General features: G+C 35.4%; 4 protein-coding genes across 4 annotated transcripts; all 4 read right to left on the bottom strand.

Moving 5' to 3' along the window:
- Nucleotides 1–476: 476 nt before the first annotated feature.
- Nucleotides 477–2,999, bottom strand: LOC105255967 (odorant receptor 9a). Its single transcript, XM_020029006.1, has 9 exons — nucleotides 2,729–2,999; nucleotides 2,536–2,655; nucleotides 2,343–2,460; nucleotides 1,708–1,969; nucleotides 1,514–1,630; nucleotides 1,145–1,235; nucleotides 926–1,062; nucleotides 594–726; nucleotides 477–527 (listed from the first exon to the last, which is right to left on the bottom strand). Exons 1-9 carry the CDS (start codon nucleotides 2,870–2,872, stop codon nucleotides 477–479), a joined length of 1,173 nt encoding a protein of 390 aa, XP_019884565.1. The 5' UTR covers nucleotides 2,873–2,999.
- A 2,817-nt stretch (nucleotides 3,000–5,816) lies between these two features.
- LOC112637312 lies at nucleotides 5,817–10,283 on the bottom strand. Its single transcript, XM_025406747.1, has one exon. The coding sequence runs from the start codon at nucleotides 10,281–10,283 to the stop codon at nucleotides 5,817–5,819; it is 4,467 nt and encodes a 1,488-aa protein (XP_025262532.1).
- Nucleotides 10,284–12,749: 2,466 nt separating this feature from the next.
- LOC105258042 (putative odorant receptor 85d) lies at nucleotides 12,750–14,396 on the bottom strand. Its single transcript, XM_025406714.1, has 6 exons — nucleotides 14,311–14,396; nucleotides 14,112–14,228; nucleotides 13,565–13,655; nucleotides 13,340–13,476; nucleotides 12,889–13,021; nucleotides 12,750–12,822 (listed from the first exon to the last, which is right to left on the bottom strand). Exons 1-6 carry the CDS (start codon nucleotides 14,358–14,360, stop codon nucleotides 12,769–12,771), a joined length of 582 nt encoding a protein of 193 aa, XP_025262499.1. The 5' UTR covers nucleotides 14,361–14,396; the 3' UTR covers nucleotides 12,750–12,768.
- Nucleotides 14,397–14,408: 12 nt separating this feature from the next.
- On the bottom strand, nucleotides 14,409–25,020 carry LOC109609791 (the record flags this gene model as incomplete). Its single annotated transcript, XM_025406748.1, has 11 exons — nucleotides 24,738–25,020; nucleotides 24,540–24,659; nucleotides 24,342–24,459; nucleotides 22,900–23,086; nucleotides 22,632–22,748; nucleotides 22,258–22,348; nucleotides 21,006–21,142; nucleotides 20,569–20,698; nucleotides 15,099–15,218; nucleotides 14,901–15,024; nucleotides 14,409–14,572 (listed from the first exon to the last, which is right to left on the bottom strand). Coding segments are annotated over exons 1-11 (1,452 nt in total), but the record flags the coding sequence as incomplete, so codon positions are not given.
- Between the last annotated feature and the right edge of the window lie 1,792 nt (nucleotides 25,021–26,812).

The following is a 26,812-nucleotide window of genomic DNA, read 5'->3' on the forward strand; positions in this document are numbered from 1 at the left end:
ACTGTAAAAATAAGTAATAAAAAATAGGAGGTTTCATTTAAAAAATTAAAAGTCACCTTCTTGTGATCCTCAAACAATTATTCAAGGTAAAACCAATGGCATCTTATGTCTCTCTTAGAATCAAACAACTTCTGTCTGAAACATTTTTCCATATTTAAAGCCCTTTCCGAGATCCAGGAGTAGGGTCGGACTTTAGAGATACCCTGTACATGTATATTTATTGAGAAGATTTGTTGTAGTTTATACATAGTAAAATCTTCCGCAACATTATAACATTTTAATTCTTTAATTGGTTTAAACATAATTATGTCAATTGCAATAATGAAATGCTTATGTATACATTTACATTATTTATTATATTAAAAAAAAGTATTTTGCATAAAAATAAATTGATATCGAAAAATTACAATTTTTTAAAGAATATATTTCATTATAGCACAATAGAAAATCTATTATATAACTATATTATACAATAATTATTGCAATGAAGTGAGCACCGCGACATAAGACATGGAGGTTTGTAAGATCTAAAAAGGATATCGCAAAAATAATTATATTTTATGACACATAATTATTTAAATAATACTACGTACCGAGCTGAAATTCTCCATTGACATTACGTACATTTTGCCAGCTTTTATTTGACACGGCTTAGAAGCTCGCAATAACATAAATCTCAATAGTTTTCTGGATCTCAATGAAATCTTGTACCAGTTGCAGCTGTAACTGTTAATGCATTCCATAGATTAATTTCTCATATAATTGCCATTTGTTTAACAACTAGTGGCATTTATTTGCAAATATTATGTGCAAATAAATATATGAAATTCATTATTCACAAATGTGATTTACTTTCATACATTTGTTTTAAATTAATGCAATTTACTCATTTTTCAACATTTCAATGATTATTTTACATGCGTACATTACTTCTTGAAATTTGTCGCTATAATCGATTATTTGTTGAGCCATCAAGCTTAGATAAAATATATGTAATAATAATCCGGTATTGCAAGCGATGAGTCTGACAGTTTCATCCAATGGAATATCCCTCATTATTAACTTAACAATATAAACAATATACGACTTTATTAATTGTACTGAATGGAAATGCAAATAGTGTTAAGAATGATTGAAAAATTACCTCAGCTATGCAGAAGCTTACAGCTACAACTACGTTTCCTAGCAAAAAAAGAAAATGTGTTCCGTAGGTGGACGAGAGTAGCTCGGAAAATCTTCATATAAAACAATAAAACAAATATATATTGATTAATTTAAATGAATGCAACGTCTCGTTAATTTCGTTTGGCATTAAAAAAAATTATATATACAGAATTATAATTAAAACAAGATATAGAAGATGATTACATAATTATAAAAATACATATTGTAAGCTATACATAAAACAGCAAAACAATTAACGTTGTATGAAAGTTTTGTGTGTTTTCGCTTTAATTTCTCATTAAATTAAATGGCACGCATTTCTATTTAAAGATGTGTTACTGACACTAACTTTAATGTATATTTGTATGATTTGATACAATCAATTATAACGTGATACGCTTCATCATCCATTATATTCGGCTCGTCCATCACAATATCCGAGCCTTGTATGCGCTTCACTTTATTCCTGTTTAATTGAAATTTAATTCTGTTTATAGACTCTTTTTTCGCGTATTACAATTTTATTCGCGGTATTCGACTTACTGTACAGTCTCGAATAATGCGCAGACATGCTGAGTGCAAAGTATGAACATACCATCGGCAGCTACCCACACCGACATTAAGAAGAGTACACCGAGAATTCCATTAAGCATCAATAGAGTGAAGTACTTGTCCACGTCGAGAACATGATTCAAGCGAAACAGAAACCTGGTCGTGTAAGCTTCATTCGTAGGTAAAAGCCAGTATAGTACTTTAACGATGATGGGCATTGCAGAGTAAAAGACACCCAACATGTACATTATTGCTATAACGAGTAATTTTTTTCTTGACATTTCGCTTCAAAAATAACAATATTTTGAAGAAAAGGTAAGAATTTTTAAAGAGAAGTATAAAAAAATTTTTTTCATTAAATTTGTTCACCGAAAGCGAATACAAAAGAAAATTTAATTTTTAGAGCTCGAAAATAATTATAACTGAAGATTTTAAAATATTTCAATCTCTTACAATCCTTAGAGAAAATAACAAAGAGGAAAAAAATTAGTTGACGAATAGTAAAAGATGTTTTGATTGAAATATAAATATCCAGTAAAAGTTAACAAAGAAATATCATGGACTTCTGATATAATACTCTAATATTTATTTAACACCACAAAAATTTTTTCACAAAGATTACTCACATGCGTATCTTATTATTAACGTTCTGTTTTGTTCTGCGTGATTTTGTAATATCTTATTCTCTGGTCCTACTTGTATTCTTTTCCAGGTCTCTTCGATACGTTCCAAAAGATGTTTCATCTGTAGCTCGAAGAAATCGCACGATTCAAAATTACAACCCGATTAATTTTGCATGACAGGAAGTAATATACGAACTTTATCCTTATTGTATAAACAATTAATTAGCTTCATGAAAATGAAAACGTCTATAAATAATGGTGAAGCATTCTCCATGATAATATTTAAATCATTTATCCCAGCTATCAAACCCCAAATCTATATCAAAAACAGATAGTCAATCTCGATTCTAATGTATCGCTTTCTTGTATATCTGATATATTTTAAACACCTGCAAGGACATGAAACTGCAACTGAGAAATAATGTTATGACAAGCATGACAATTCCTTCCATTCGAGATTGAAACGGCCATTGGCCGATGAGAGATAGTAACATTTTATTGATGTAATAATAGCGATTGTCATAGAAAGACATTTTGTACTATCAAACCATCAAAGAAAAGTACTATATGTCAGAGGGTTAAATATCTCGTCGAATATTCAATCGCGTAATTTACCGTGTGCTTCTTTGAATAGTTTCAGAAAGGAATCTGACACTGTAAAGAAACGGCGAGAGAATGTATTATGATGTTCGAAGCACAAAGCATACATAAATAATGAATTTTTGCAATCATTCGCGCAATTCTTTGTCATCGGCAAAATACGATTGCGATTGAAATTATATATCTTTTGCTTTACAAAACAAAGATATTCATAAAATTTAAATGAGCATGTGGAACGAGGAATAATCAAAGAGGTAAAACGGTAGATATTTGTGCAAGTAAGTTTCGAACTATTTACTTATATCTTCTGAAAGATAAAGCGTTCGATGGATCAATCGAGATAGAGACAGGTAAAGAATCATTTCGAAAATTTTGTCAAACGGAGTGCATCTTAAATAGTTAATATATATCAATGGCAAACTAAAATTTTTTTATCGTAGTAAATTCATTTAATACAACTTTCGAAAATAAAAAGTTTGATTCTTAACTCAAAATGTTATTTTTCACTAATATATTAACATATTATTTTGTTTATAAGGGTTATAATTAAAAAAAGAAGAAATTATTAAATATTTTAAAAAATATTAAAAATATTAATTAATTCAAAAAAATATTATTAAATCGATTGTGCATTTAGTTGAATCGAAAAGTAATACATTTAACAAGATGTCACAATATAATACATTTTTAATTTATATATGTCAAAGATCGAAAGCTCACTGAGCGGAAAAATCGACCACAACGAAGTTGGACTTTTCAGATTTTTGTCGGTTTTTTCGCTAGAGCCTAACATATATATATATATATATAAGAGATTTTATTATATAATGAGATAATTCTATATATATATATATAAAAGAGATTTGATTATATAAAGAGATAATTCTATATATATATATATATATATATATATATATATATATATATATACATAGGATGAATCATAATGGTTGTAACAACCTTTTACCATTAGAAATCAATTACCGACTGCAACTCTAATCAATCGAATAATTCATAGATGACAGCTGCTTGGATCGACCGTGTCTGCAGTAACGTACAAGCGAGTTAAATACTGTGAATCAAATAATATACATATTCTATGCATACTTTTCTAATATATTTAACTCTTTTATGTACATATTTTTCTTTCTACACGGTTTTTTTTTAATAACGCGATTTCTTATTATTGTGAAACGTATTTGCCACATAAAAAGAGATATCTTTTGCATTCGTGTATTTTTTAATACGATTTTTTTTAAATAATGGTATTTTAATACATAGAATTTGACGGCGATTTTTTCCATTCTTACACAAATCATTTTAACGTGTAAAAAGAGTTGGATTGGTAAACGATACAAAAGTATTCTTTTTTTATAAAAAAAAATGCGTAATTCTACTTTCTACAAGAAATATTCTGCTGTAGATATTAAGAATGTAAAAGTTATAACTTACAAAATTAATAATAAGCAGAATAATTCTTGTAGAAAGCAGAATTACGAATAAATATTAATAATTTTTTTAATAAAAAAAGAATACTTTTGTATCTTTTTAGTATATATAAAAGAATACTTTTGTATCTGTTCGCGAGGAAGTCCGGCAGTGAATCGTGGATAGTGGATTCGTGTAGTGAAAGAGTAACTTTGAACTTTCAATAAAAATAACAGAAGTTTAATGTAGTCAGTGCACAGTAAAAGAAAAGGTGAAAGAATTACAAGTGTCCAGTGCGCGGTAATTCGTAATGAAACGAGCGGTGCGGTGAAGCGGTGCGATTATCGTGCGCGATATCGCGTGCGGTGAAGCGAGCGAGCGGTTTAGCGAAGTCCAAAGAGATAGCGGTCGTCGTGCGTTTAGGTTCGAGAATTTTCCGAAAATCGAAAGCGGTGATCCGTGAGAAAAGAGCGGTCGTGTAATGTTTTAGCGGTGCGTCGAAATAGAAATAGGTGAGCGAAAAGGCGTAAAGTGCGAGACTTGGCCGGGCCCGCGCGCTGGGCCCGTTATATACTGGGGCGGATTTTGGGCTCCGTTGCGACGTGGCCCAATTAATTTTAAAGTGTGGCGGTGACCCCACGGCGCCGCACATGATTGGCCGCCGATGAGGTCAGAATTAATATTCTTCACTGTTGACATGCGCGCAACTCTTTTGGATCAGCTGATTGGCCATCAGCTGATCGTGACGCACGGGCGCGCATGCCCGTTCGCCTCGTGGATTCCGGCGGCAGTTGACAATGTTGTTATCGAGCGTTTTTTTTATACGCGGCGCAAACAGAGATTGCTCGAACGGTCGGGTTTTTGTTAAAGAATAGAGGTCTCGAGAAGATTCTCGACCGCCGTTGACTTTCCAAAATCCTCGAAATTATGGGGTGGGAAATGCGGCTTTAATTATGCGGTTTCCGTGACTTTATGCATTTTGAACATCCCGCCCGCCTCGTCAGTGCGTGACGAAATTCCTGGGTGGGCGCGGGTACGGACAGATGTCGCACTGATACTATCGGCGAGCCATTGATCGCGATCAATCAATGGAATGTGTGACGTCACGCGAGAGCACGTGTTGTGCAGTCGGATAGAATCCTCCGTAATATGAAGTGGTGCGGTAATGAAGAATATACAGTGAATGCGGTGAGCTGATTGCAAGGGGTTTTAGCGGATGATCTCGCGAGTGCAGTGATGCTTGAGTGACAGCGGGTGATGAACGATTCAAGTGAGGTGAAGTGTCGGTGAGAAAAGAATGAAGAGTGGTAGCGCGGTTCGCGTGTGATTATCGCATGTGAGAAAGCGGTGATTACGCGCGGTACTCTTATCGGTGATGTCGCGGTAAGTACCAGTGATTATAATGAATAGAAAAAAAGGAGGATGAAAAAAAAATGCGATCTTTCACGCTCACGAGACCGGGGTTGTTGGTGCTGTGGTGTCGGCTCCGGGCAGGAGGACGATTTTGGCAAGCGGCCGGAGGAGTTCCGAGGACGCGGTGCGCACTGTCACCACTCGTGTCACGCCGTCACCCCCAGGGTGCAGCTGGACGATCCGGGCGAGTGGCCATCTGGTCGGCGGTGTGACGTCCGACCGCAGTAGGCACAGGTCGCCTACGGAGGGGCTGACGGTGTCCTTCAGCCACTTTGGCCGGGAAGCCAGTGAGTTAATGAATTCTCGAGACCATCTCTCCCAAAAGTGGTCGCGCATCCGTTGGAGGAGTTTCCAGCGGGCCAAGAGGTTTGGATTGCAGTCTGACAGCGAGGGCTCGGGCACGGCCAGCAGCGGGGCCCCGATCAAAAGGTGACCGGGAGTGAGTGCCGTGATGTCGTCGTGGTCGTCGGACAAGGCTTGAAGAGGACGGGAGTTGAGACACGCCTCCACTTGCGCGAGGAAGGTAGACATTTCCTCGAAGGTGAGGGTCGTGTCTCCGAGGACTCTCCGCAGATGGTGTTTGGTTGATTTCACCGCTGCCTCCCAAAGCCCGCCGAAGTGAGGTGCCGCCGGCGGATTGAACTTCCACCGTATCCCGTCGGATGCGGCACTGTGAGCGATGCGCCGGCCGTCGGATGACGACGCCTGGAACAAAAGGCGCAGCTCCCGATTGGCGCCGACAAAATTTGTGCCGCAATCCGAATAGACTTCCTCGCAGAGGCCCCGACGGGAAGTGAATCGCCGGAACGCAGCGAGAAAGGCTTCGGTGGAGTAGTCTGACGCGACCTCCAGGTGCACGGCCTTGGTAGCGAGACAGACGAAAACGGCGATAAACCCCTTGTGCGCCTTGTGACCTCTCCCCTTTGCGGTTCGTATCAAGATCGGTCCGGCGTAATCGATCCCGGTGCGCAGAAACGGGCGTGCTGGAGTGACTCGTGCCGTCGGGAGATTGCCCATTATAGGCTGCGGTGCTGCAGCCTTCCATCTCGCGCACGTCACACACCGGTGGATTATGCTCTTGACGAGGGAGCGGCCTCGAGGAATCCAGAAGCGTAGGCGGAGCAGTCCAAGAGTGAGCTGGACCCCGCCGTGGAGCGTTCGCCGGTGGTGTGCCCTGACGAGGAGCTGAGTCAACCATGACTCTGGAGGCATGATGATCGGATGGCACTCATCAGGTGAGAGCACAGCGTGCTTCAGCCGGCCCCCGACTCGAATAATGCCATGATTGTCGAGGAAGGGGGTCAGTTTCGACAGTTGACCCTTGACTGACGCGTTGCCCCTTTTCAGAGCGGCGATCTCCTTGGGGAAGTGATGTGCCTGCACCAGGCGGATCCAACGGAGCAGGGCTGCCTCTAGCTCGTCAGGCGCGAGGGGGAGGTGCTCCCTGGAGCTCGGTGGGTTGCCTCGCCATCGGCAACACCACGCAGTAACTCTTAGGAGGCGATGGAGGTCGGAGAACCTGAGAAGCATCTCAGGTTCGGTCTTCTCCTGGGTCGTCAGGTTGGAGACGACGGCTCTCGTCTCCGGCACGTCGACCTCGTGCTCGGCGTGGTCGCTCTGTGGCCAGAGCAATGGGTCCTTGGGGAGCCATGACGGTCCTGTCCACCAGAGGGAGTGGCTGATCAGGTCCCGGGGCTCTACTCCCCGAGACGCGCAGTCGGCGGGGTTGTCTCGTCCCGGGATGTGTCGCCATCGCGCTTCCGGAAGCTTCTCCTGGATGTGGGACACCCTATTAGCGACGAAGGTCTTCCATCTGGAAGCGTGTCCCTGGATCCACTGGAGCGTCACCCGGGAGTCTGACCACAGAGTTATCGGAGCTGAAACCAATTCTAAGGTCTTGCGAAGGTGAAACGTCAGATTGGTGAGTAGGGCTGCGGCGCACAATTCTAAGCGAGGCAGGGACACTGGTTTAATAGGCGCAACCTTGCTTTTTGCAGCTAGGAGGTGGATGGCCGTCTCGTCGCCACTGGTTACGCGGAGATAGACGACGGCCGCAAAACCGCGCTCAGACGCGTCCGCGAACCCGTGGATCTCGATCCGCGGGGCCGGGTGGTCCACGCCCAGCCAACGCTTAATCCGGAGGTTCTCCAGCAAAGGGAGTTCGGAGAGGAGGCGCTGCCAAGACTTAGCGTCCTCGGTTGGGAGCGGAGTGTCCCAACCTAGTCTCTTCAGCCACGCCGACTGGATGAGGATCTTGGCGCGGATAACGACAGGGGCGAGCCATCCTAAGGGGTCGAACAACCGCGCTGTCTCGGCCAATACTCGCCTCTTGGTGAACTCGCTAGCGACCGGGGGCTGGATCGCGAAAGAGAAGTTGTCGGAGGCGGTATGCCAGCGCAGGCCCAACGTGGAGTGTACCTCATTCTCCCAGGAGTGGTGCGCCTGCTGGAGCCGGTGGTCGGAGGGAACACCCTCTAGGACGGCCTCAAAGTTGGCGGCCCACTTGCGAAGTGGAAACCCGCCCGCCGTGCAAAGCTCTCGAAGCTCCGTTTGCAGTGCAACGGCGTGGTGCAACGAGTCAGCCCCGGTAATTATGTCATCCATGTAACAGTCATGGAGTAGAGCGGGCGCTCCCCTCGGACCCCGTGCCTTCTCGTCGATGGCGAGTTGGCGGAGCGTGCGGACGGCGAGGAACGGAGCGCAGGCGAGCCCATACGTGACAGTATTAAGCTCGTATTCTCTTGCATTTTCAGATGCTCCGGTGCGCCAGAGTATCCGCTGGAAGCGGCGATCCTCTGGGTGGACGAGGATTTGTCTGAACATCTTTTCGATGTCCGTGACGAACACGAAGCGGTGCCGACGCCAGCGAAGGAGGACGTCAGCTAAGGCCGGTAACAAGTTGGCGCCGACCATCAAGCGCTGGTTGAGAGAGTCCCCGGAGGCGGTGCGTTGCGACCCGTTGAATACAACGCGGAGCTTGGTACCGGAGTTAGTCTGACGGAGGACTCCGTGGTGAGGTAGGTAACAGCCAGCCGTGCTGACTGTTTCCACAGGACTCATGTGTTCCAGGTTCTCGTACTCCTGCATAAACTCCCGATATCGAGCACCGAACTCAGGGTCTCTTCTGCCCCGGAGGTCCATGGCGGCTAAGAGGCGTTCGGCAGGCTTCCGGGTATCGCTGAGCGGCGTTGGCGAGGACGAGAAGGGGAGACGAACGATGTATCGTCCGGACGCCGTTCGCCGGTGAGTGGTTGTGAAGAGAGTCTCGCACTCCTCTTCCTCCGGCGTGAGCGCCACGGGGGCTGGCGACTCCCTTTCCTGCTCCCAAAAACGGTGTACGAGCTGATCCAACTCTTTGTCCACAGAGCACTGCAAGGAGTTCCGGGGACCTTGGAAGGGCGCTGAGCTGGATCCTCCCGACAGGATCCATCCTAGGACCGTTTTCTGGGCGACCGGCTCGTGAGGTCCACCTTTTCGAAGGCCGGCCTCCAGGATGTGGGCGCAGACCTCCGCACCCAACAGCAGCTCGACCGGATCGTGCTCCTGGTATTGCGGATCGGCGAGCTCGAGGCCGCGGATGTGAGGCCAGGGGGCGAGGGTCCTCACAGACGACCCCTGATACGCCGACAGGCGTGGTAGCACGAAAGCGACGGCCTTGAGCTTGGTCCCCGTAGTCGTCGAGGAGAGGCTGAGCGCCACTCTGCCGCGGGTTGACCCGGATCGAGCCCCGCCGATGCCGATGATGGACACCGAGGAGCTTGTGCGGGGAAGCCTTAAACGTTGGACCAGTGCTTCGGAGACGATGGACACTTCGGAGCCCTGATCGAGCATCGCTCGAACGGGATGAAGATCCCCGGCGCGATCCGCTATGTGCAGGCGGGCTGTCGCGAGGAGGATCGCCTTGCGCTCGGACGAGGAGTGCGTCGCAGACAGGGCACTAACCTCGTTGGAAGTGGCCAGGGTGTACGCGTCGTGTAGTGTAGTGTGGTGCTTGTTTTTGCACGTTAGGCAGGTTTTGACAGACTGACACTTTGAGGCTAAGTGATTCCCGAGGCAGTTGTAGCACAGTCTGTTCTGTTCTACGAAGGACTTACGGTCGCTCGCGGTCTTCGCCTTGAAGTCACCACACAGCATAAGCGTGTGCTTCCCTTGGCACAGCGCGCACTTTAAATGTTCGGAACCGGTCCTTGCGTGCTGAGCTTTCGCGGTTCGCGACGCACCTTCAAAGCTCTTTGTCGGTACTCTCGGCTTGGCGGCATTCAGCGTGAGAATACGCTTGGCGATGAAGTTAGTGAGAGTGTCGTGCTCGGGCGGATCGGTGGAGTCGCTAATCGAGGACTCCCACTCCATCCGGGTGCGCGAATCGAAGAGCTCGATCGTCAGGAAGTTAAGGAGGTCCATACCGTGAGTGTCGATGGGCCTTCCTATACTTTCCTGCGCGTTTACGGCGGTCGTAACGGCGTTGTGAATGCGACCGAGTTCCTCCGCGGACTCGCACTTCATTTTGGAAACCGAGGTAAACGCGAAGAAATTCGAGCGAATGAGCTCTCTCTTGTTTTCAAAGTGTCTGCACAGAATCACCCACGCGCGCTGATAATTGTCGCCGGTCACAGTCAACGATTTGATTAATTTTTCAGCGGACCCTTTGACGCAAGACCGGAGATAATGGAAGCGCTCGATGTCGGAGACGGACGAATTCTCCCCGATGACCGACAGGAAGAGGTCGCGGAACGAGGGCCACTCTTCGTAGGATCCCGAAAACATCGGGAGTTTGATGCGCGGCAACGAGGTCCTAGGAGCCTGATCCTGGCTAGGCTCGCTTTTGGGCGCGGCGGACGGCTCGCCCTTGAGCTTTTCAGCGTAGCCAGTCAACGTGCTACGTCGCGTACGTATTCTCCGCGACTTCAATGAAATTAGATACAGCGTACTCACTCTCCTTGTATCTGTCTTTCAGCGCTGTTCGAATGAGCTCATGCTGAGTCTCCATCTTTTGCCAGAGGCTGTCCAGGATGCCGGTACGGGCTTGGATGGCATCACGAGTGATGTTGCTCACGCCCATCTTCCTCAGATTGTCTACGGTGCGGGAGATCCGACCGTGGATGTCATACTGGGCCTCCAGCAGCACCTTTGTCTCGGAACTAACACTCATTGTCCTTCTGTTTCAGAGGTAACTACACGCCACAAACTGCACAGCACTGGGAGGATCACTCACGAGACAGCGGACGCGGAGGATGTTGGGTTCCGGCTCGAAGGACCAGAAATGTTCGCGAGGAAGTCCGGCAGTGAATCGTGGATAGTGGATTCGTGTAGTGAAAGAGTAACTTTGAACTTTCAATAAAAATAACAGAAGTTTAATGTAGTCAGTGTACAGTAAAAGAAAAGGTGAAAGAATTACAAGTGTCCAGTGCGCGGTAATTCGTAATGAAACGAGCGGTGCGGTGAAGCGGTGCGATTATCGTGCGCGATATCGCGTGCGGTGAAGCGAGCGAGCGGTTTAGCGAAGTCCAAAGAGATAGCGGTCGTCGTGCGTTTAGGTTCGAGAATTTTCCGAAAATCGAAAGCGGTGATCCGTGAGAAAAGAGTGGTCGTGTAATGTTTTAGCGGTGCGTCGAAATAGAAATAGGTGAGCGAAAAGGCGTAAAGTGCGAGACTTGGCCAGGCCCGCGCGCTGGGCCCGTTATATACTGGGGCGGATTTTGGGCTCCGTTGCGACGTGGCCCAATTAATTTTAAAGTGTGGCGGTGACCCCACGGCGCCGCACATGATTGGCCGCCGATGAGGTCAGAATTAATATTCTTCACTGTTGACATGCGCGCAACTCTTTTGGATCAGCTGATTGGCCATCAGCTGATCGTGACGCACGGGCGCGCATGCCCGTTCGCCTCGTGGATTCCGGCGGCAGTTGACAATGTTGTTATCGAGCGTTTTTTTTATACGCGGCGCAAACAGAGATTGCTCGAACGGTCGGGTTTTTGTTAAAGAATAGAGGTCTCGAGAAGATTCTCGACCGCCGTTGACTTTCCAAAATCCTCGAAATTATGGGGTGGGAAATGCGGCTTTAATTATGCGGTTTCCGTGACTTTATGCATTTTGAACAGTATCTTTTTAATATATATATATGTATAGAATTAAAGCATAGATTAATGTAAACTCTCTTGCGGTAATTTATTTCTAATTTATTTTTCAATTTTCGTATTATTTTAGTATGAATATAACTGCATGCGGTAAAACTTACATTATCTATGTCACATACTGTGTGTAAATGATTTATTATATCAACTGATGCTACAAGCGTTTATGCCTGCAAATTGTTAGAGAAATGAAATTTACGATGTCTTGAAAATATTTTATATATGTAAACAGATTTTAAATAAATCTATTTAAATTAAATTTTATGTAATGATCTTATCAATTTGTTCGATAATCTCTTTATATAATACTCTTTATATAATTCTATGTAAATTATAAATTTATATGTATATTAATATTCATTAAATATATATTAATTAAATCAAGGAGCGTATATACAAATAAATAATTTCTATTTTATTTTTGAAAATAAATTATTAAGTTTTTTTAAATATACGAGAAAGATGAGATATTATATAATTGTCTAAATGAATCTTTGAATTCAATTTATTAAAAAAAATATTAGTATAATAGCATAATTATAACTCTGTTTATTTAATAAAATTGAAAATTTTTTAATAGAATTGAAAAATTGCTTTATTTTCTTATTTTTATCAATCTTTTATTATGTGTTAGGATTCTAATTATTAATAATGGTGACAACGAGATGATGAAATACACATATACATTTCTCATTCATTAAGATCATATCTCAAACAAAAGTATCAGCTAATATCATTTAAATTAATAAATTTAAAATTTTTTTAATAATGCATTTTAATAATGCATCTTAATAATGCAATTTTTTGTAATAATGCATTAAATTAGACTAGTGTTTAAATTAACTATTATTAAATAATTAAACTTGCATAGACGTAAGCATAGTGAAGTAAGACATAGAAACCTGTAATATCTGAAAGTAATATAAAAAAAACTGAATTTTAATCAAAATGATATGTTTATAATAATATATACGTACCGAGCTAAAGTTTTCCAGTGACATTACGTATATTTTACCAGCTTTTATTTGACATGGTTTAATAGCTCTCATTAACATGAATCTCAATAGATGTCTGGATCTTAGTGATAATTTGTACCAATCACAGCTATAACTGTTAATATATTTGATATATTAATTTACTATTTATTTTCTTTTCGCTCAAATGGTGACATTAATATATAAATTATTCTAATTTGTGTATAATAATTTACATATATAATACACATAAATACACAGACTAGAATTATAAAATATTATATATTATTTGCAAAATATTTTTTTCTACTTTTACGCATTTCTTCTTCTTCAACATTTTCTTTTAAATAAAAAAACTTTTTTAAAAGTACAAGTTTATAAGTACAAAATTTATTTTAATATTTTTATTTTTTTTATACATTTCTTTTAATAGTATTGGTCAATTTATGCATACATTGCTTCCTGAAGATTGCTGCTGTGATCGATCAGTCGTTGAGACGTTAAATTCAAGTGAAATATATGTATCAATTGTGCCACATTAGCAGCAATAATTCTGATAATTTCATCTAACTGATTATCCACCATTATTAACTTAAATAATAATACGTGATTTTATTATAGATATTGTAAAATAGAAAGAAAGTATTATTCAATGTTTCCAAATTTATAAAGTATTTACCTCAGCCGCACTGAAGCTTAAAGCTATTATCACGTTTCCTATTAAGAAAAAATTGCACGTTGCGTAGGTAGATGATAGAAGATCGGAAAATCTTTATAAAACAATGACACAAATATGTCAGTTTATTTATAAACTTATCATTAAACTCACTAGCAGATCCTGACATCGACAATGGGGGGAGGTTTCTGCCAAATTATTAGATTTAATATTTTTGGTTTTATGCTTAGCTTTTAAAACGAACCTCTGAGAGCTTGAGTCATGGGCGCCCGTGTCGACAGGCCTGCTTTAACGTTTATTTTTTTTTTACATATATATTTTAAGCAGATTCAGAAAAATTAATTTTTTTTAATTTGCAAGGGGAGGGTTTTAACCTTAAACCCCTCCCACCTCTCCCAGGATCCACCAGTGATTAAACTTATAATTAGTTTAATTTAACTCACACACAGATACATACACACACACATAAAATATTCTATGTAATTCTATCGATATTTAAAGCTATTGCGAAAGATGCATTTATTTCTTAATAAAAAATTTGAACACTAACCTTAAAGCATATTTATAGGATTTGACGTATTTAATTATAATATGATAGGCTTCATCATTAGCAATATCCGGCTTAAGCATTCCAAAATCTGATCTTCGTATATGCTTCACGTTGCAACTATTCAATGAGAATATAATTTTGTTTACATTTTTAATTATAATTTTTTTTTACTGCAACTTCATTCACAGACTGAACATACCATATATTTTTGAATAATGCGCAGGCATGTTGAACGTAAAGTATAAACATGGCATCATTAGCAATATGTACCGACAATATATAAAATATACTAATAATTCCATGAAACATCAGAAGGTTAAAATATTTGTTCACGTCGATGACGTGTTCTAAACGATATAGAAATCTGACTTGATTGGTTTCGTTTGAAGGTAAAAGCAAATATATTCCTTTGATGACAAATGGCATCGTAGCGTAAGACATACCCATTGAATAAATTCCAACTGGAACAAATCACTTCTTTTTCTTCAGACTTTTTTAGAGAAGAATTCCAAAAATTATATTATATTAATAAAAAGATTTTTTGATATGTAAAAGGTCAATTTGTAAAGATTTTAACGTGTATATGTTCCATAAAATATTCCAAATTGATTCAGATCTGTTATAATGATTTGAGAAAAAAAAGTTGAAGGAGATAATGACTTTTATAAGCAAAATTTATGATAAACTTATATGGAGCGATATCAATAAATAATATTAAGTTTTCATAATTAAATATTCAACTACAATATAATAAATATTTGTTAAATTTATATAAAGTTAATTACTCACTTGCATATTGTATTGTCAACGTTCTGGTTCTTTCCGCATAACTTTCTAGTATTTTTCTTTCTGTTTCAGGTTTCATCATCTTCCAAGTTTCTTTGATGTGTTCAAGTAGATCTTTCATCTGCACCTCAAAGAAATCATTCGATTTATAATTATAGAACAATTAAATTAACTTTAAGCAGTAGAATGTAATGTACGAACTTTGTACTTATTATACAAAAAGTTGATTAGCTTTATAACAACGCTGCTGTTCACGAGTAACGGCGATACATTCTCCATGATGATGCTTAAATCTGTTATTCCGGCTATTAGTCCCCATAACTATAAAAAGTTACGAAGAAACAATGAGTATCAATTTTAACTTATATCGCTACCATATATATTAAATGCATCTTGAACACCTCTAAGATAGTCAGACTGCAAATGAAAAACAACATAATGACGAACATTATGTTACCCTCGAGTCGAGATTGAAATGGCCATTGACCGATGAGAGACAGTAACATTTTATTGATGTAATAGTAGTGATTGTCGTAGAAAGACATTTCGTATTATCATATTATCGAAGGAAAATATTGTAACAGACGGTCAAATGTCGTAGCGTAATTTATCGTTTATTTCTTTGGAAATAGATCAAAAAGAAATCTAGCTCGATGAAAAATCGCGAGGAAGTACTGTATGTAATAATGTATACCGCGAAACACACAAGAGCATTACATATGTATGAGTAATAAATCGTTTCTCATAGTCGCGCAACTCTTTTTGCGGCAATATGCGATTGCAAATGAAATTATATTTGTCTTGCTGTATAAAGTAAGCAAAATTTGTAAAGTTCAAACGAACATGTGGGATAAGAGGTAGTAAGAGAAGTGCAAGATTTGCAGTTAAAGGTCGAACTGTTTACTTATCTTTTTAAACGATTCAATATTGATCAACATTATAGGAAACTTTGAACTATTCAAATATTGGGTTGTCCGGAAAGTTCGTGCGGATTTCTCAATAGATGTCGTTCAAAGGCGAATTTTACAAGTTTATGTCGATGTGATATGTCAAATGCTTTCGTGTTTTGATTAGTGACATTTCAACGCATACTTAGTGATATTAATTATCCCAATAAATTAAAAACTTTTTACTTGACATTAGTTTAGAGATGGAAGGAAATAACGTGTTTTTTCGATGCATAATGCTTTTTTATTTCCGTAAAGGAAAGAACGCGACACAAACTCGAAAAAAAATATGTGCCGTATACGGGGAAGATGCCGTAAGTGATCGCATGTGTCAGAAGTGGTTTGCTAAATTTCGTTCAGGAGAAATGAATATTGAAAATGCTCCTCGCTCTGGTCGGCCAGTCACCACTGATGTCGACCAAATAACAGCTTTAATCGATTCCGAGCGGCAGATCACAGTTCGGGAAATCGCAGCGAGGTTAAACATTGGCAAATCAACTGTTTCCGAACATTTAAACAAGCTCCAGATGGTAAAAAAGCTTGATGTTTGGGTGCCGCACGACTTAACTGAGAAAAATCGTATTGACCGCATTTCCATCAGCGATTTGCTATACAAACGCAATGAATACGATTCATTTTTAAAACGCATCATAACAGGCGACGAAAAGTGGATAATTTATAATAATGTCGAGCGTAAAAGGTCGTGGAGCAAGCGAGGTGAACCGCCATTAACCACTTCGAAGGCAGGCTTACATCCGAAAAAGGTAATGCTCTGCATTTGGTGGAATTGGAAGGGGATAGTATATTATGAGCTACTACCGGACAACGAAACCATCGATTCGGACAAGTACTGTTCACAGTTGGATAAATTGAAGATAGAAATCGCCAAAAAGTGTCCGGAATTGATCAATAGGAAAGGCGTCGTTTTTCATCATGATAACGCCAGACCTCATGCAAGTTTGCAGACTCGCCAAAAATTATTGGCGTTTGGCTGGGATGTTTTGCCTCATCCACCATATTCCCCCGACATTGCACCCTCGGATTTTCATTTATTTCGGTCGCTACAAAACTCAATTAATGGTTTGAACTTTGCTTCTTTGCAACTCCTCAAAAACTACTTGGACAGCTTCTTCGCCGAAAAAACCCAAGACTTCTATGAGAGAGGAATTATGAAATTACCCGAAAGATGGAAAAGTATTGTGCAAAATAATGGTGCATATATCACAGAATGAAATAACTTTTAACAACAAAATTTTTTCATTCGAATTTTGCTTAAAAATCCGCACGGACTTTCCGGACAACCCAATACATAATGTACTTTTTATACTATATAAAATTTACACTCGCCAATTGTTATGTAATATAATTGATAATTTTTTTCACGTACTATTTTCAGTGTTATTGATTCTATTGCCTTTACTTTTTAATAGCGATTTATATCGCCTGAACTTCTCTTTACTGGATTTATTATAATCAAACTTTTTTTCTATTTTAAATGTAATATTTTTCTGTAACATTAATTAAGTAACTATATTCATTACGGTATCATTATAGATATTATTTGCAGGAAAGAGGAAAAAAATAGAAAGAAGATATATGTATGTAACTTCTCATAGCTTGTAAAATATTATTAAGTTTATAAAATCAATAATAAGATTTTATAAATTTATTTTTTCTAAACTTTATGTATATAGAAAAGTTCATGCACTTTGCGAAAACAAAAATAGTATTAAATGGAGTACATTTTTTCAAGCACAAAAGAGCATTACATATGTATGAGTAATGAATCGTTTCTCATAGTCGTGCAACTCTTTGTGCGGCAACATGTGATTGCAAAAGAAATTATATTTGTCTTGCTTCATAAAATAAGCGAAATTGATAAAGTTTAGACGAACGTGAGATGAGAGATGGTAAAAGAAGTACAAGCTTTGTAGTTTAAGGTCGAACTGTTACTTATACCTATAAAAAAACTAATTGGTACTTATCTTTTTAAACGATTAAACATCATAAGAAACTTTGCACTATTGAGACTTTTTCTCTATTAAATGCAATATTTTTCTGTAATATTAATTAGCTAACTATGTTCATTGGGGTATCATTATAGATATTATTTGCAGGAAAGAGAAAGAAGAAAAGAAACAAGAAAATATTATACAGGGTGGCCCCGAACGTTCCAGCCAAACTTTGAGATCTTATAGGAAATTTAATTCTGAACAAAAAATTTCCTATAAACATGGGTCGAAAAATATTTACTTAAGAAGTTATCGCTCAAAAACATCTGATGAAGGAAAAGCAAAAAGTGAAAAGAAAATGAAATAAAAAGAAAATGAAACTAAATAAATTTCTTGAAAAACGTCTTTATTCATTTTCTACTATTACGTGCTATTATTAAAATATTAGTTAAAAAAAGAAAGAAAAATTATTTTATTTTCATAAAAGAAAAAGATTTTTATTTTTTATTTTTATCGTTTATTTCAAGAAATTTATTTAGTTTCATTTTCTTTTTATTTCATTTTCTTTCCCTTTTGCTCTTCCTTCATCAGAGGTTTTTGAGCGATAACTTCTTAAAGAAGCATTTTTCGAACTATGTTTAGGAAATTTTTTATTCAGAATTAAATTCTTTCTTATAAGATCTCAAAGACTGGCTGGAACGTTCGGGGTCACCCTGTATATTTCTTAGAAAATATTAAATTTTATTTAAACCTTATTAAAATAAAGTTAATATAATTTTAATTAATTTCTCAGTAAAAGTTAATTAATTTTGAAAAATATATATCAGTTAATTAAGTTATATACGTATATATGAATTGTTTTGCGTACAAATGAAACATAATAAATTTATCAAAGTACTGTAATATTTTTTAAATTCAATTTACAGTTAAAGCATAAATTAACATAAACTTTTGCGGCAATTTATTTCCTTATTTCAATTTTTGTATTACATGACTACAATTATAACTGCATATGGTAAAACTTATGTTATCTATCGGGGGAGACTCTTTTACCTATATTTCCGATTGCCAACAAACAACTGCATCGTTTGCGCACAACATTTTGCCGACAACTTCTTTTGCCAATATTCCCGATTGCCTACATGTATTATTGCACGCACAAAAAAATAAAGAAACGAAAGTATTATTACACACATACACATTACACACATGACATTATTGTTCACATGCACATTGCACACATGACATTATTGTACACATAAAATAAGAAAATTATATTAACACTTTCCACACATGATTTTATTGCTCATTGCACACATGAAATTATTGCATTCATACAGAATGCACACATGACATTATTGTGCACATACACATTGCACACATTATATTATTGTACACATGCACATCGCACACATGATATTATTTCATGTAAAAAATAAAAATATTATTAGATGCTTTGGGCAAGATTTATCGATAATTGTTTTATTTCACATAGGTTATTGATTTTCACAAGAAGCGAGATTCGTTTCCATTTCAAAATATAGTCCTAAGTCCAAAATATTTTTGAATTCTAATATTTCTTTCTAAATGGAAATTTTAAATATTCATTTAAGAAGATAATTAAAATTAAAATATCAAAAATAAACGTTTCTGCACTTTATGTGTGCAATATGCATGTCTACAATAATATCATGTGTGCAATGTGCATGTGAACAATAATGTCATGTTTGCAATCGTATTTTCATTTCTTAATTTTTTTCGTGTGTGCAATAATACATGTAGGCGATCGAGATGTAGGCAATCGGAAATGTTGGCAAAAGAAGCTGTCGGCAAAATGTCGTGCGCAAACGAAGCAGTTGGCAATCGGGAATGTAGGCAACTGAAGACCTCCCCAAGTATGCATGTTTGTAAATTAATAAAAAAAATGAAAATTATGAGTTGCTGAAGATATGTATATATGTGTGTGTATTAAAAAGATTTAAATAAATTTATATAATTATATAAATTTTATATAATAATTTAAATTGTTTTTTTTTTCTTTTGATAATCTTTATCTTATATGTTATGTAAATAAATTTAAATAAATTTGAAACAAATTTCATGAATTTAAATAAATAACATGATACTAGTGGAATATATCTAATTTTTTAGATCCAAAAAGAACTTTCGAGTATGGTGAATCTTTTATATTTCATTTAGACACACAGGATTGACATCAATATAACATCGAGCATCAGTACAATTAGTAATGATGTTAAATAAAAATTATATTGTCTATTAAAATCCACTTTAATAAATAAATATTAGTTTTATAGCATAACATTGATTTAATGTATTTGATAAAGATGCGTTTTTTTAGTTTATTAATCTTTTATTATTTATGGTTGTTATTGTATATGATTATGCCAATTACTAATAATTATGACAGTTAGATAATGAGATGCATGTGTATTTATCATTCATTGTATTAAAATCACACTTTGTATAAAAATAAAAACGAACATCAATTTAAAATTTAATATTTTTTTAATAATGTATTATATTGTGCATTATATCAGTGCTTAAGTTATCCATTATATTAAATAATTAAACTTGCAATCAATATTTTTAATATATTTCCATATTATATTATATTATTTCAAACGATTATTATTGTGTAGACGTGAGCATGGTAAAGTAAGACATGGAAACTTGTAATATCTGAAAATAATGTAAAAAAGACTTTGCATTTTATCGCCAAAATATGATATATTTATAATAATATGTACGTACCGAACTAAAGTTTTCCAATGACATTACATACATCTCAGCTTTTATTTCACATGGTTTAATAGCTCGCATTAACGTGAATCTCAACAGTTGTCTGGATCTTAATGAAATTTTATACCACTCACAGCTATAACTGTTAATCCATAAATTTAATACATTATTTTATCTTTTATTCCTCATTCGCTCAAATAATGATACTAATTTATAAATCGTAAATTTAAATATGTTGAATAATTTATAATAGACAGATAGATACATGAATATAATTATAAAATAATGTAAAATGTTTCTATTTTCACACATTTCTATTATTGCAAAATATTTCTATTTTTACACATTTCTTTACTTTCAATCTTTTTAAATAATTTAAAAAATAGCCACTTTGTTTCAATATTCTTAATATTCAATATTCTTAATATTAGTGATCAACTTATGCATACATTGTTTCTTGTAGTTCGCTGCTGTGATCAATCAATCGTTGAGACGTCAAACTCAAGTAAAATATATGCGTCAATAGTCCCATAATAGCAGAAACAATTCTGATAGTTTCATCCAACTGATTATTCACCATTATCAACTTAAACGTTATTTGTTACACATATATATATATATACATATATATATATATATATATATATATGTATATATATATATATAAATACTGGCCATTTTATTATATATATATATATATATATATATATATATATATATATATATATACAGGGTGTTTCATTTTAATCCGACCACCTAAATTTCTCGGAACCTAAGCAAGATAGAGAAAAATGTTTTAGACAAAAGTTGTATGGTTTCAAGGGGGACATAAGATGGTGTCATTAGTTTGATCTTGAAGAGCCACCTGAAGGACACGCGAAGGTCAGCTCCAACTTTTTAAATGGGACACCCTATATGCTTTTGCATATTCTTGTAGCTCATCTCAAGAGCTTTCCAAAACACTATAATTAAGTTAGTTTTCATTAAGTACTTTCCAAGTTATGAGGCTTGAAATCATTTTTTAATTTTACATAAACCGTAAAATATCTTGTAAAATATTCATTTTTCGATTATTTTACCTTAATACTTTTATGTACAAAATAATGAGAGGAATCAATTGGTGTAAAGAAAAGACATAGTTATTTTTAAAAAAAAATATGTAATTGTTAATTGCAAATTACATATTTTTTTTCGAAACAACTATGAGTTTTCTTTACACCAATTGATTCCTCTCATTATTTTGTACATAAAAGTATTAAGGTAAAATAATCGAAAAATGAATATTTTACAAGATATTTTACGGTTTATGTAAAAGTAAAAAATGATTTCAAGCCTCATAACTTGGAAAGTACTTAATGAAAACTAACTTAATTATAGTGTTTTGGAAAGCTCTTGAGATGAGCTACAAGAATATGCAAAAGCATATAGGGTGTCCCATTTAAAAAGTTGGAGCTGACCTTCGCGTGTCCTTCAGGTGGCTCTTCAAGATCAAACTAATGACATCTTATGTCCCCCTTGAAACCATACAACTTTTGTCTAAAACATTTTTCTCTATCTTGCTTAGGTTCCGAGAAATTTAGGTGGTCGGATTAAAATGAAACACCCTGTATATATATATATATATATATATATATATATATATATATATATATATAATAAAATGGCCAGTATTTAAAGCTTTCAATTTTATTGAATATTTACCTCAGCCGCATTGAAGCTTAAGCTTAAGATTGCAATTCCTAATAAAAAGAAAAAAGATGTTGCGTAAACGGATGAGAGCAGATCTGAAAATCTGTAAAACAATAAAATAAATGTATTGGATAATTTAAAAAGTATTTCATAATTGTCATTTGTTTAACTTAAAATAAAAAGAAAAGAAACAATAAAAAGATCTTAAAAATATCTTAAAAGTATCTTAAAAATGCTTAATTTATCGCAGGAAACTGTAAGATATACATATAAAAATCATATAAAATAATCAGTAAATCATATATATAATAGTCATACAATAATCTTTATAAATTCTATCTCTGAAGTTAAAGATGTCTATATCTAAAAACACTAGAAGCACTAACTTTAAGGCATGTTTATACGATTTTATGCAATCAATTATGACATGATATGCTTCATCATCCTCTATATTTGGCTTGAGTATCACAAAATCGGAGCTTCGTATACGATTTATCTTGTACCTATTTCGTGAGAATATTACTCGATCAGAAATTCTTTCGACACATTATATTTTTAAGCAAAAAGTCTCGGACTTGCTTTATACCCTCAAATAATGCACAGACATGTTGAATGCATAGAATAAACATGCAATCGGTAGCTATCGGTACATACGCTATATAAAATATACTAATAATCCCATGAAGCATCAGGAGATTGAAATACTTGTCCACGTCGAGAACATGTTCCAAGCGATATAAAAATCTGGCCGTGTAGTTTTCATTCGTTGGTAAAAACGAGTATATTCCATTTACGACGATCGGCATCGTGGAATAAAAGATTGCCGAAGATAAAAGAGCAGCTGAAATGAATTATTCCTCTTTTTCTACAAATTTCTTTTCATGTTACTTTAATTTAATAGAGACAAGGAAGACAATTTAATAGAGACAATATTATTTAATTCAAAACAAAAGGTTACATATTCCCGAAACATATAAAATAATTTAATTTACAGTTAACCGTTTACAGTGCCCAATGTTACGTTTGACAACGAGAGAACTAATTTGCAAAATGTTGAAAATCGATGGGCTAGGAGTTGTTACCAAAGGTATTATTCGTGAGGAAAGTCGCTCAAAATGCGGTCTTTGCGACAATGAGAGAAAAGGCCATACGCGCAACAATTGCCTCCGCCGCATTTGCGACGATCATAGATGCGGACTTTGATTGATTACGCTAACAATGTAGATTAAGACATACAAGCAAACCAAAATATTTCGATTTTTGTACTTTTTTGAACAAAATAAATACTTTTTGTCATCATAAACCAACCATTTACTGATTTTTTCATCTTTCAAATATACCATATGTTTAAACACCCTTAAAAAATCCTCAATTTATAATGTTTATACAATATTTTTTCCTCAAAGTACATTTTAACTTTAATTTAAAAAAAAATCATTTCCGTCGAATAGAAAAGAAATGGCGATTTTTTTTACGAAAAAACGATTTTTGAAAATTTTTGTTTTTATTTTGACGTATTTTTACTATATCGATATTATTTTTCGCATTCGAAACTATTACTATTGGATTCCTGGGGATTTTTTATCCCAAGAAACTCTGATTATCAAATACTTTTGGATTATTCATACGAGAGTTATAGCACTTTGAAAAAATCCCTAATCGCACTAGTGTGGTTGATATGTATGCTCGATAGAGGTGTGGTTATTACGGGTAAATATAAAATAAATAATATAAAGTAAATTAATATAAAATAAATAGTATAAAATAATTTAATATAAAATAAATAATATAAAATAATTTAATATAAAATAAATGATATAACATAATTTATTATAAAATAAATAATATAAAATAATTTAATATAAAATAAATAATATAAAATAATTTAATATGAAATAGATGATATAACATATAAATTTAATATAAAATAAATAATATAAAATAAAGTAAAAGAAAAAAAAAATATTTATAATATTTCAGTTGAAAAATCATTCAATAAAAGCGGTGATATTAAGAAATAATATATAATTCCTACATGTTATTTAGTATAATACCACAAAAATTCTTAGTATTTATAAGATTCAAATTACACTTACCTGCATATTGTATCGTAAATATTCTGTTTTGCTCCGCATAATTCCGTAATATTTTACTTTCTGGTCCGATTGGTGTCATCTTCCAAGTCTCTTCGATATTCTCCAGAAGATCCTTCATCTGTAGCTCGAAGAAATCGTTCGATTTATAATCGCAGAACGGCTCGATTAACTTTGCGTGGCAAAATGTAACATACGAACTTTATGCTTATTACAGAGAGAGTTGATTAGCTTTACGAAGATAAGGCTGTTGATGAATAACGGCGATGAGTTCTCCATGACAATGTTCAAATTCGTTATTCCGGCTATCAGGCCCAATAACTACAGCATATGAGAAGACAATCAGTCTCAGTTCGAATTCTTATCGCTATTATATATATCATGATACACTTCTGACACCTCTAAAGTTGTCAAACTGCAAATGAACAATATTGTAATGGCGAGCAGCACGTTACCCTCCAGTCGCGATTGAAATGGCCATTGGCCGATAATGGATAGGAATGTTTTATTGAGATAATAGTAGCGATTGTTGTAGAAAGACATTTTACATTATTAGACTACAGCAAAAATGTTAGAAACAAATCGGGTAATTTGTTGGATATTTACATCTAACCGTAACTTGTCGTTTATTCACTTTGAAATATGTTCAAAAGAAGAAAACTCTCTGACACGTTTATTCACTTTGAAATATATTCAAAAAGAAAACGGAACTGAACATGGAACTAGAAAACGGGTAACGTTCAAATACATAGTAATCTAAGCGAGATGGAGCATCATATATTTACGAGTAATGAGCTGCGTTTTTCTTTGTGCATAATGCTTCTTATGATTGATTTGTTGAGATATATCTGCTGTGGATATTATTTGCATATCTATCGTTTTACTAATAAAATAAAATTTGTAAAATTATGAAACAAAGAAGGCTTCAAGAAATATGTGCTAGAATAACGTTTTAACTTAATTATATTTAAATTTATATACATTTGAATTTATATTCGTAAAACGATTAAAACTAATCCATTAATGGTTAATCAGATTCATCATCCCTATCAAAAATTAGATATCTATACTAGTTATCTACAAAGAACATGGACTTTATTTATCTTTTGAATAATTTGTATAACATTTTATTTTAAGGCTTTTTAATATTTATCTTTTAAAAATTATTAAATAAAGTATGTTAGCACATGAAAAATATTTTGAATAATATAGAATGTAACATTATTTTAAAATGTGAATTAAGATTACGAAAATAATTCGAATAATTTTAATTAAACTTTTTGTTTCTACTTGTTTACAAAATATATTATTGCGGTACAAAATATATTATAATATACGATAAAATCTATTCGCTTGTCTTTTACTTTTTGATAAAATGTATGCCTTAAGCGCTTGTCTGGATTACATGATGACGTGATACTAGTTTTAAGTAAATATTTATTTAATTATATAAATTATATATATAGTACGTGATATATTTAGATCTGTAATCAATTTTCTATCAATAATTAAAAAGTATATTGAAAAGATTATGTATTAATTAAATTAAAATTTATAGAAATCATATTTCTTTATGCACAAAAATTCAGAATATTAGAAAATTAAAGCTACTATAAAATTAAAATTTGACAATTATATTTTATAAGATGTTTATTCATCGAAATATTTATTCACAATTTTTTTCTATATTTAACGCATAAATCGCAAAATTCCAGATGGTAGACGATTATATGTCATCCGAATTTAATGATACCATTAACGTAATATAGGAGACAGATGTTTTCATGAGCTTAAAAACGTAACACAACGTTAAATAAGAACATTATTATATACATAAGTTTATAAAATTATAAAGATAAGTTTTTAAAGATTAGTTTAGTTTTTTGTGTATATATATTTTAAATCTTATAATAGAGAAAGATTATTCAAAACTTATTATATGAATGGCACATAGTTCAATATTATTTATATATATTAAATTTCGACATACCATAGTGTAATCTTCCAAACTGATACATATAATTTGAGCATAATTATGCGATACGGTTTTTGAGATTTCATTAGTAAATACAAGAACATTTTTTTTACTTTTAGGGATGTTTGATACCACATTCCATTATATCTGGAAATATATTATTAGTTGTTAAGTATATCATAAAATATTATTAATTCATTAAATTGACAACTTATGCTGCGATAGGAATCTGAGAACTGTGATTTATTATTTCTTGTCCTATCCAGTTATTTAAAAAAAATCGAGAATTTTGAAGCAGCAAAAGTTGACCGTATCTCATTATCTCCATAGTATTCGTATGAGTTACGATTTGCACAATAATGCATAAATTATGCGATCTATGGTTTTAAATCAAGTTTAAACTACCGAATGAAAGAATACTTTATGTTGCAATATTTTAATATGAAGCAATAATTTATTAAGTAAATTACAACATATTTATTACCATCACGCGCGCGGT

This window comes from Camponotus floridanus, unplaced genomic scaffold (assembly GCF_003227725.1).
Source record: "Camponotus floridanus strain SB8 unplaced genomic scaffold, Cflo_v7.5 scaffold152, whole genome shotgun sequence".
Taxonomy (NCBI): Eukaryota; Metazoa; Arthropoda; class Insecta; order Hymenoptera; family Formicidae; genus Camponotus; species Camponotus floridanus.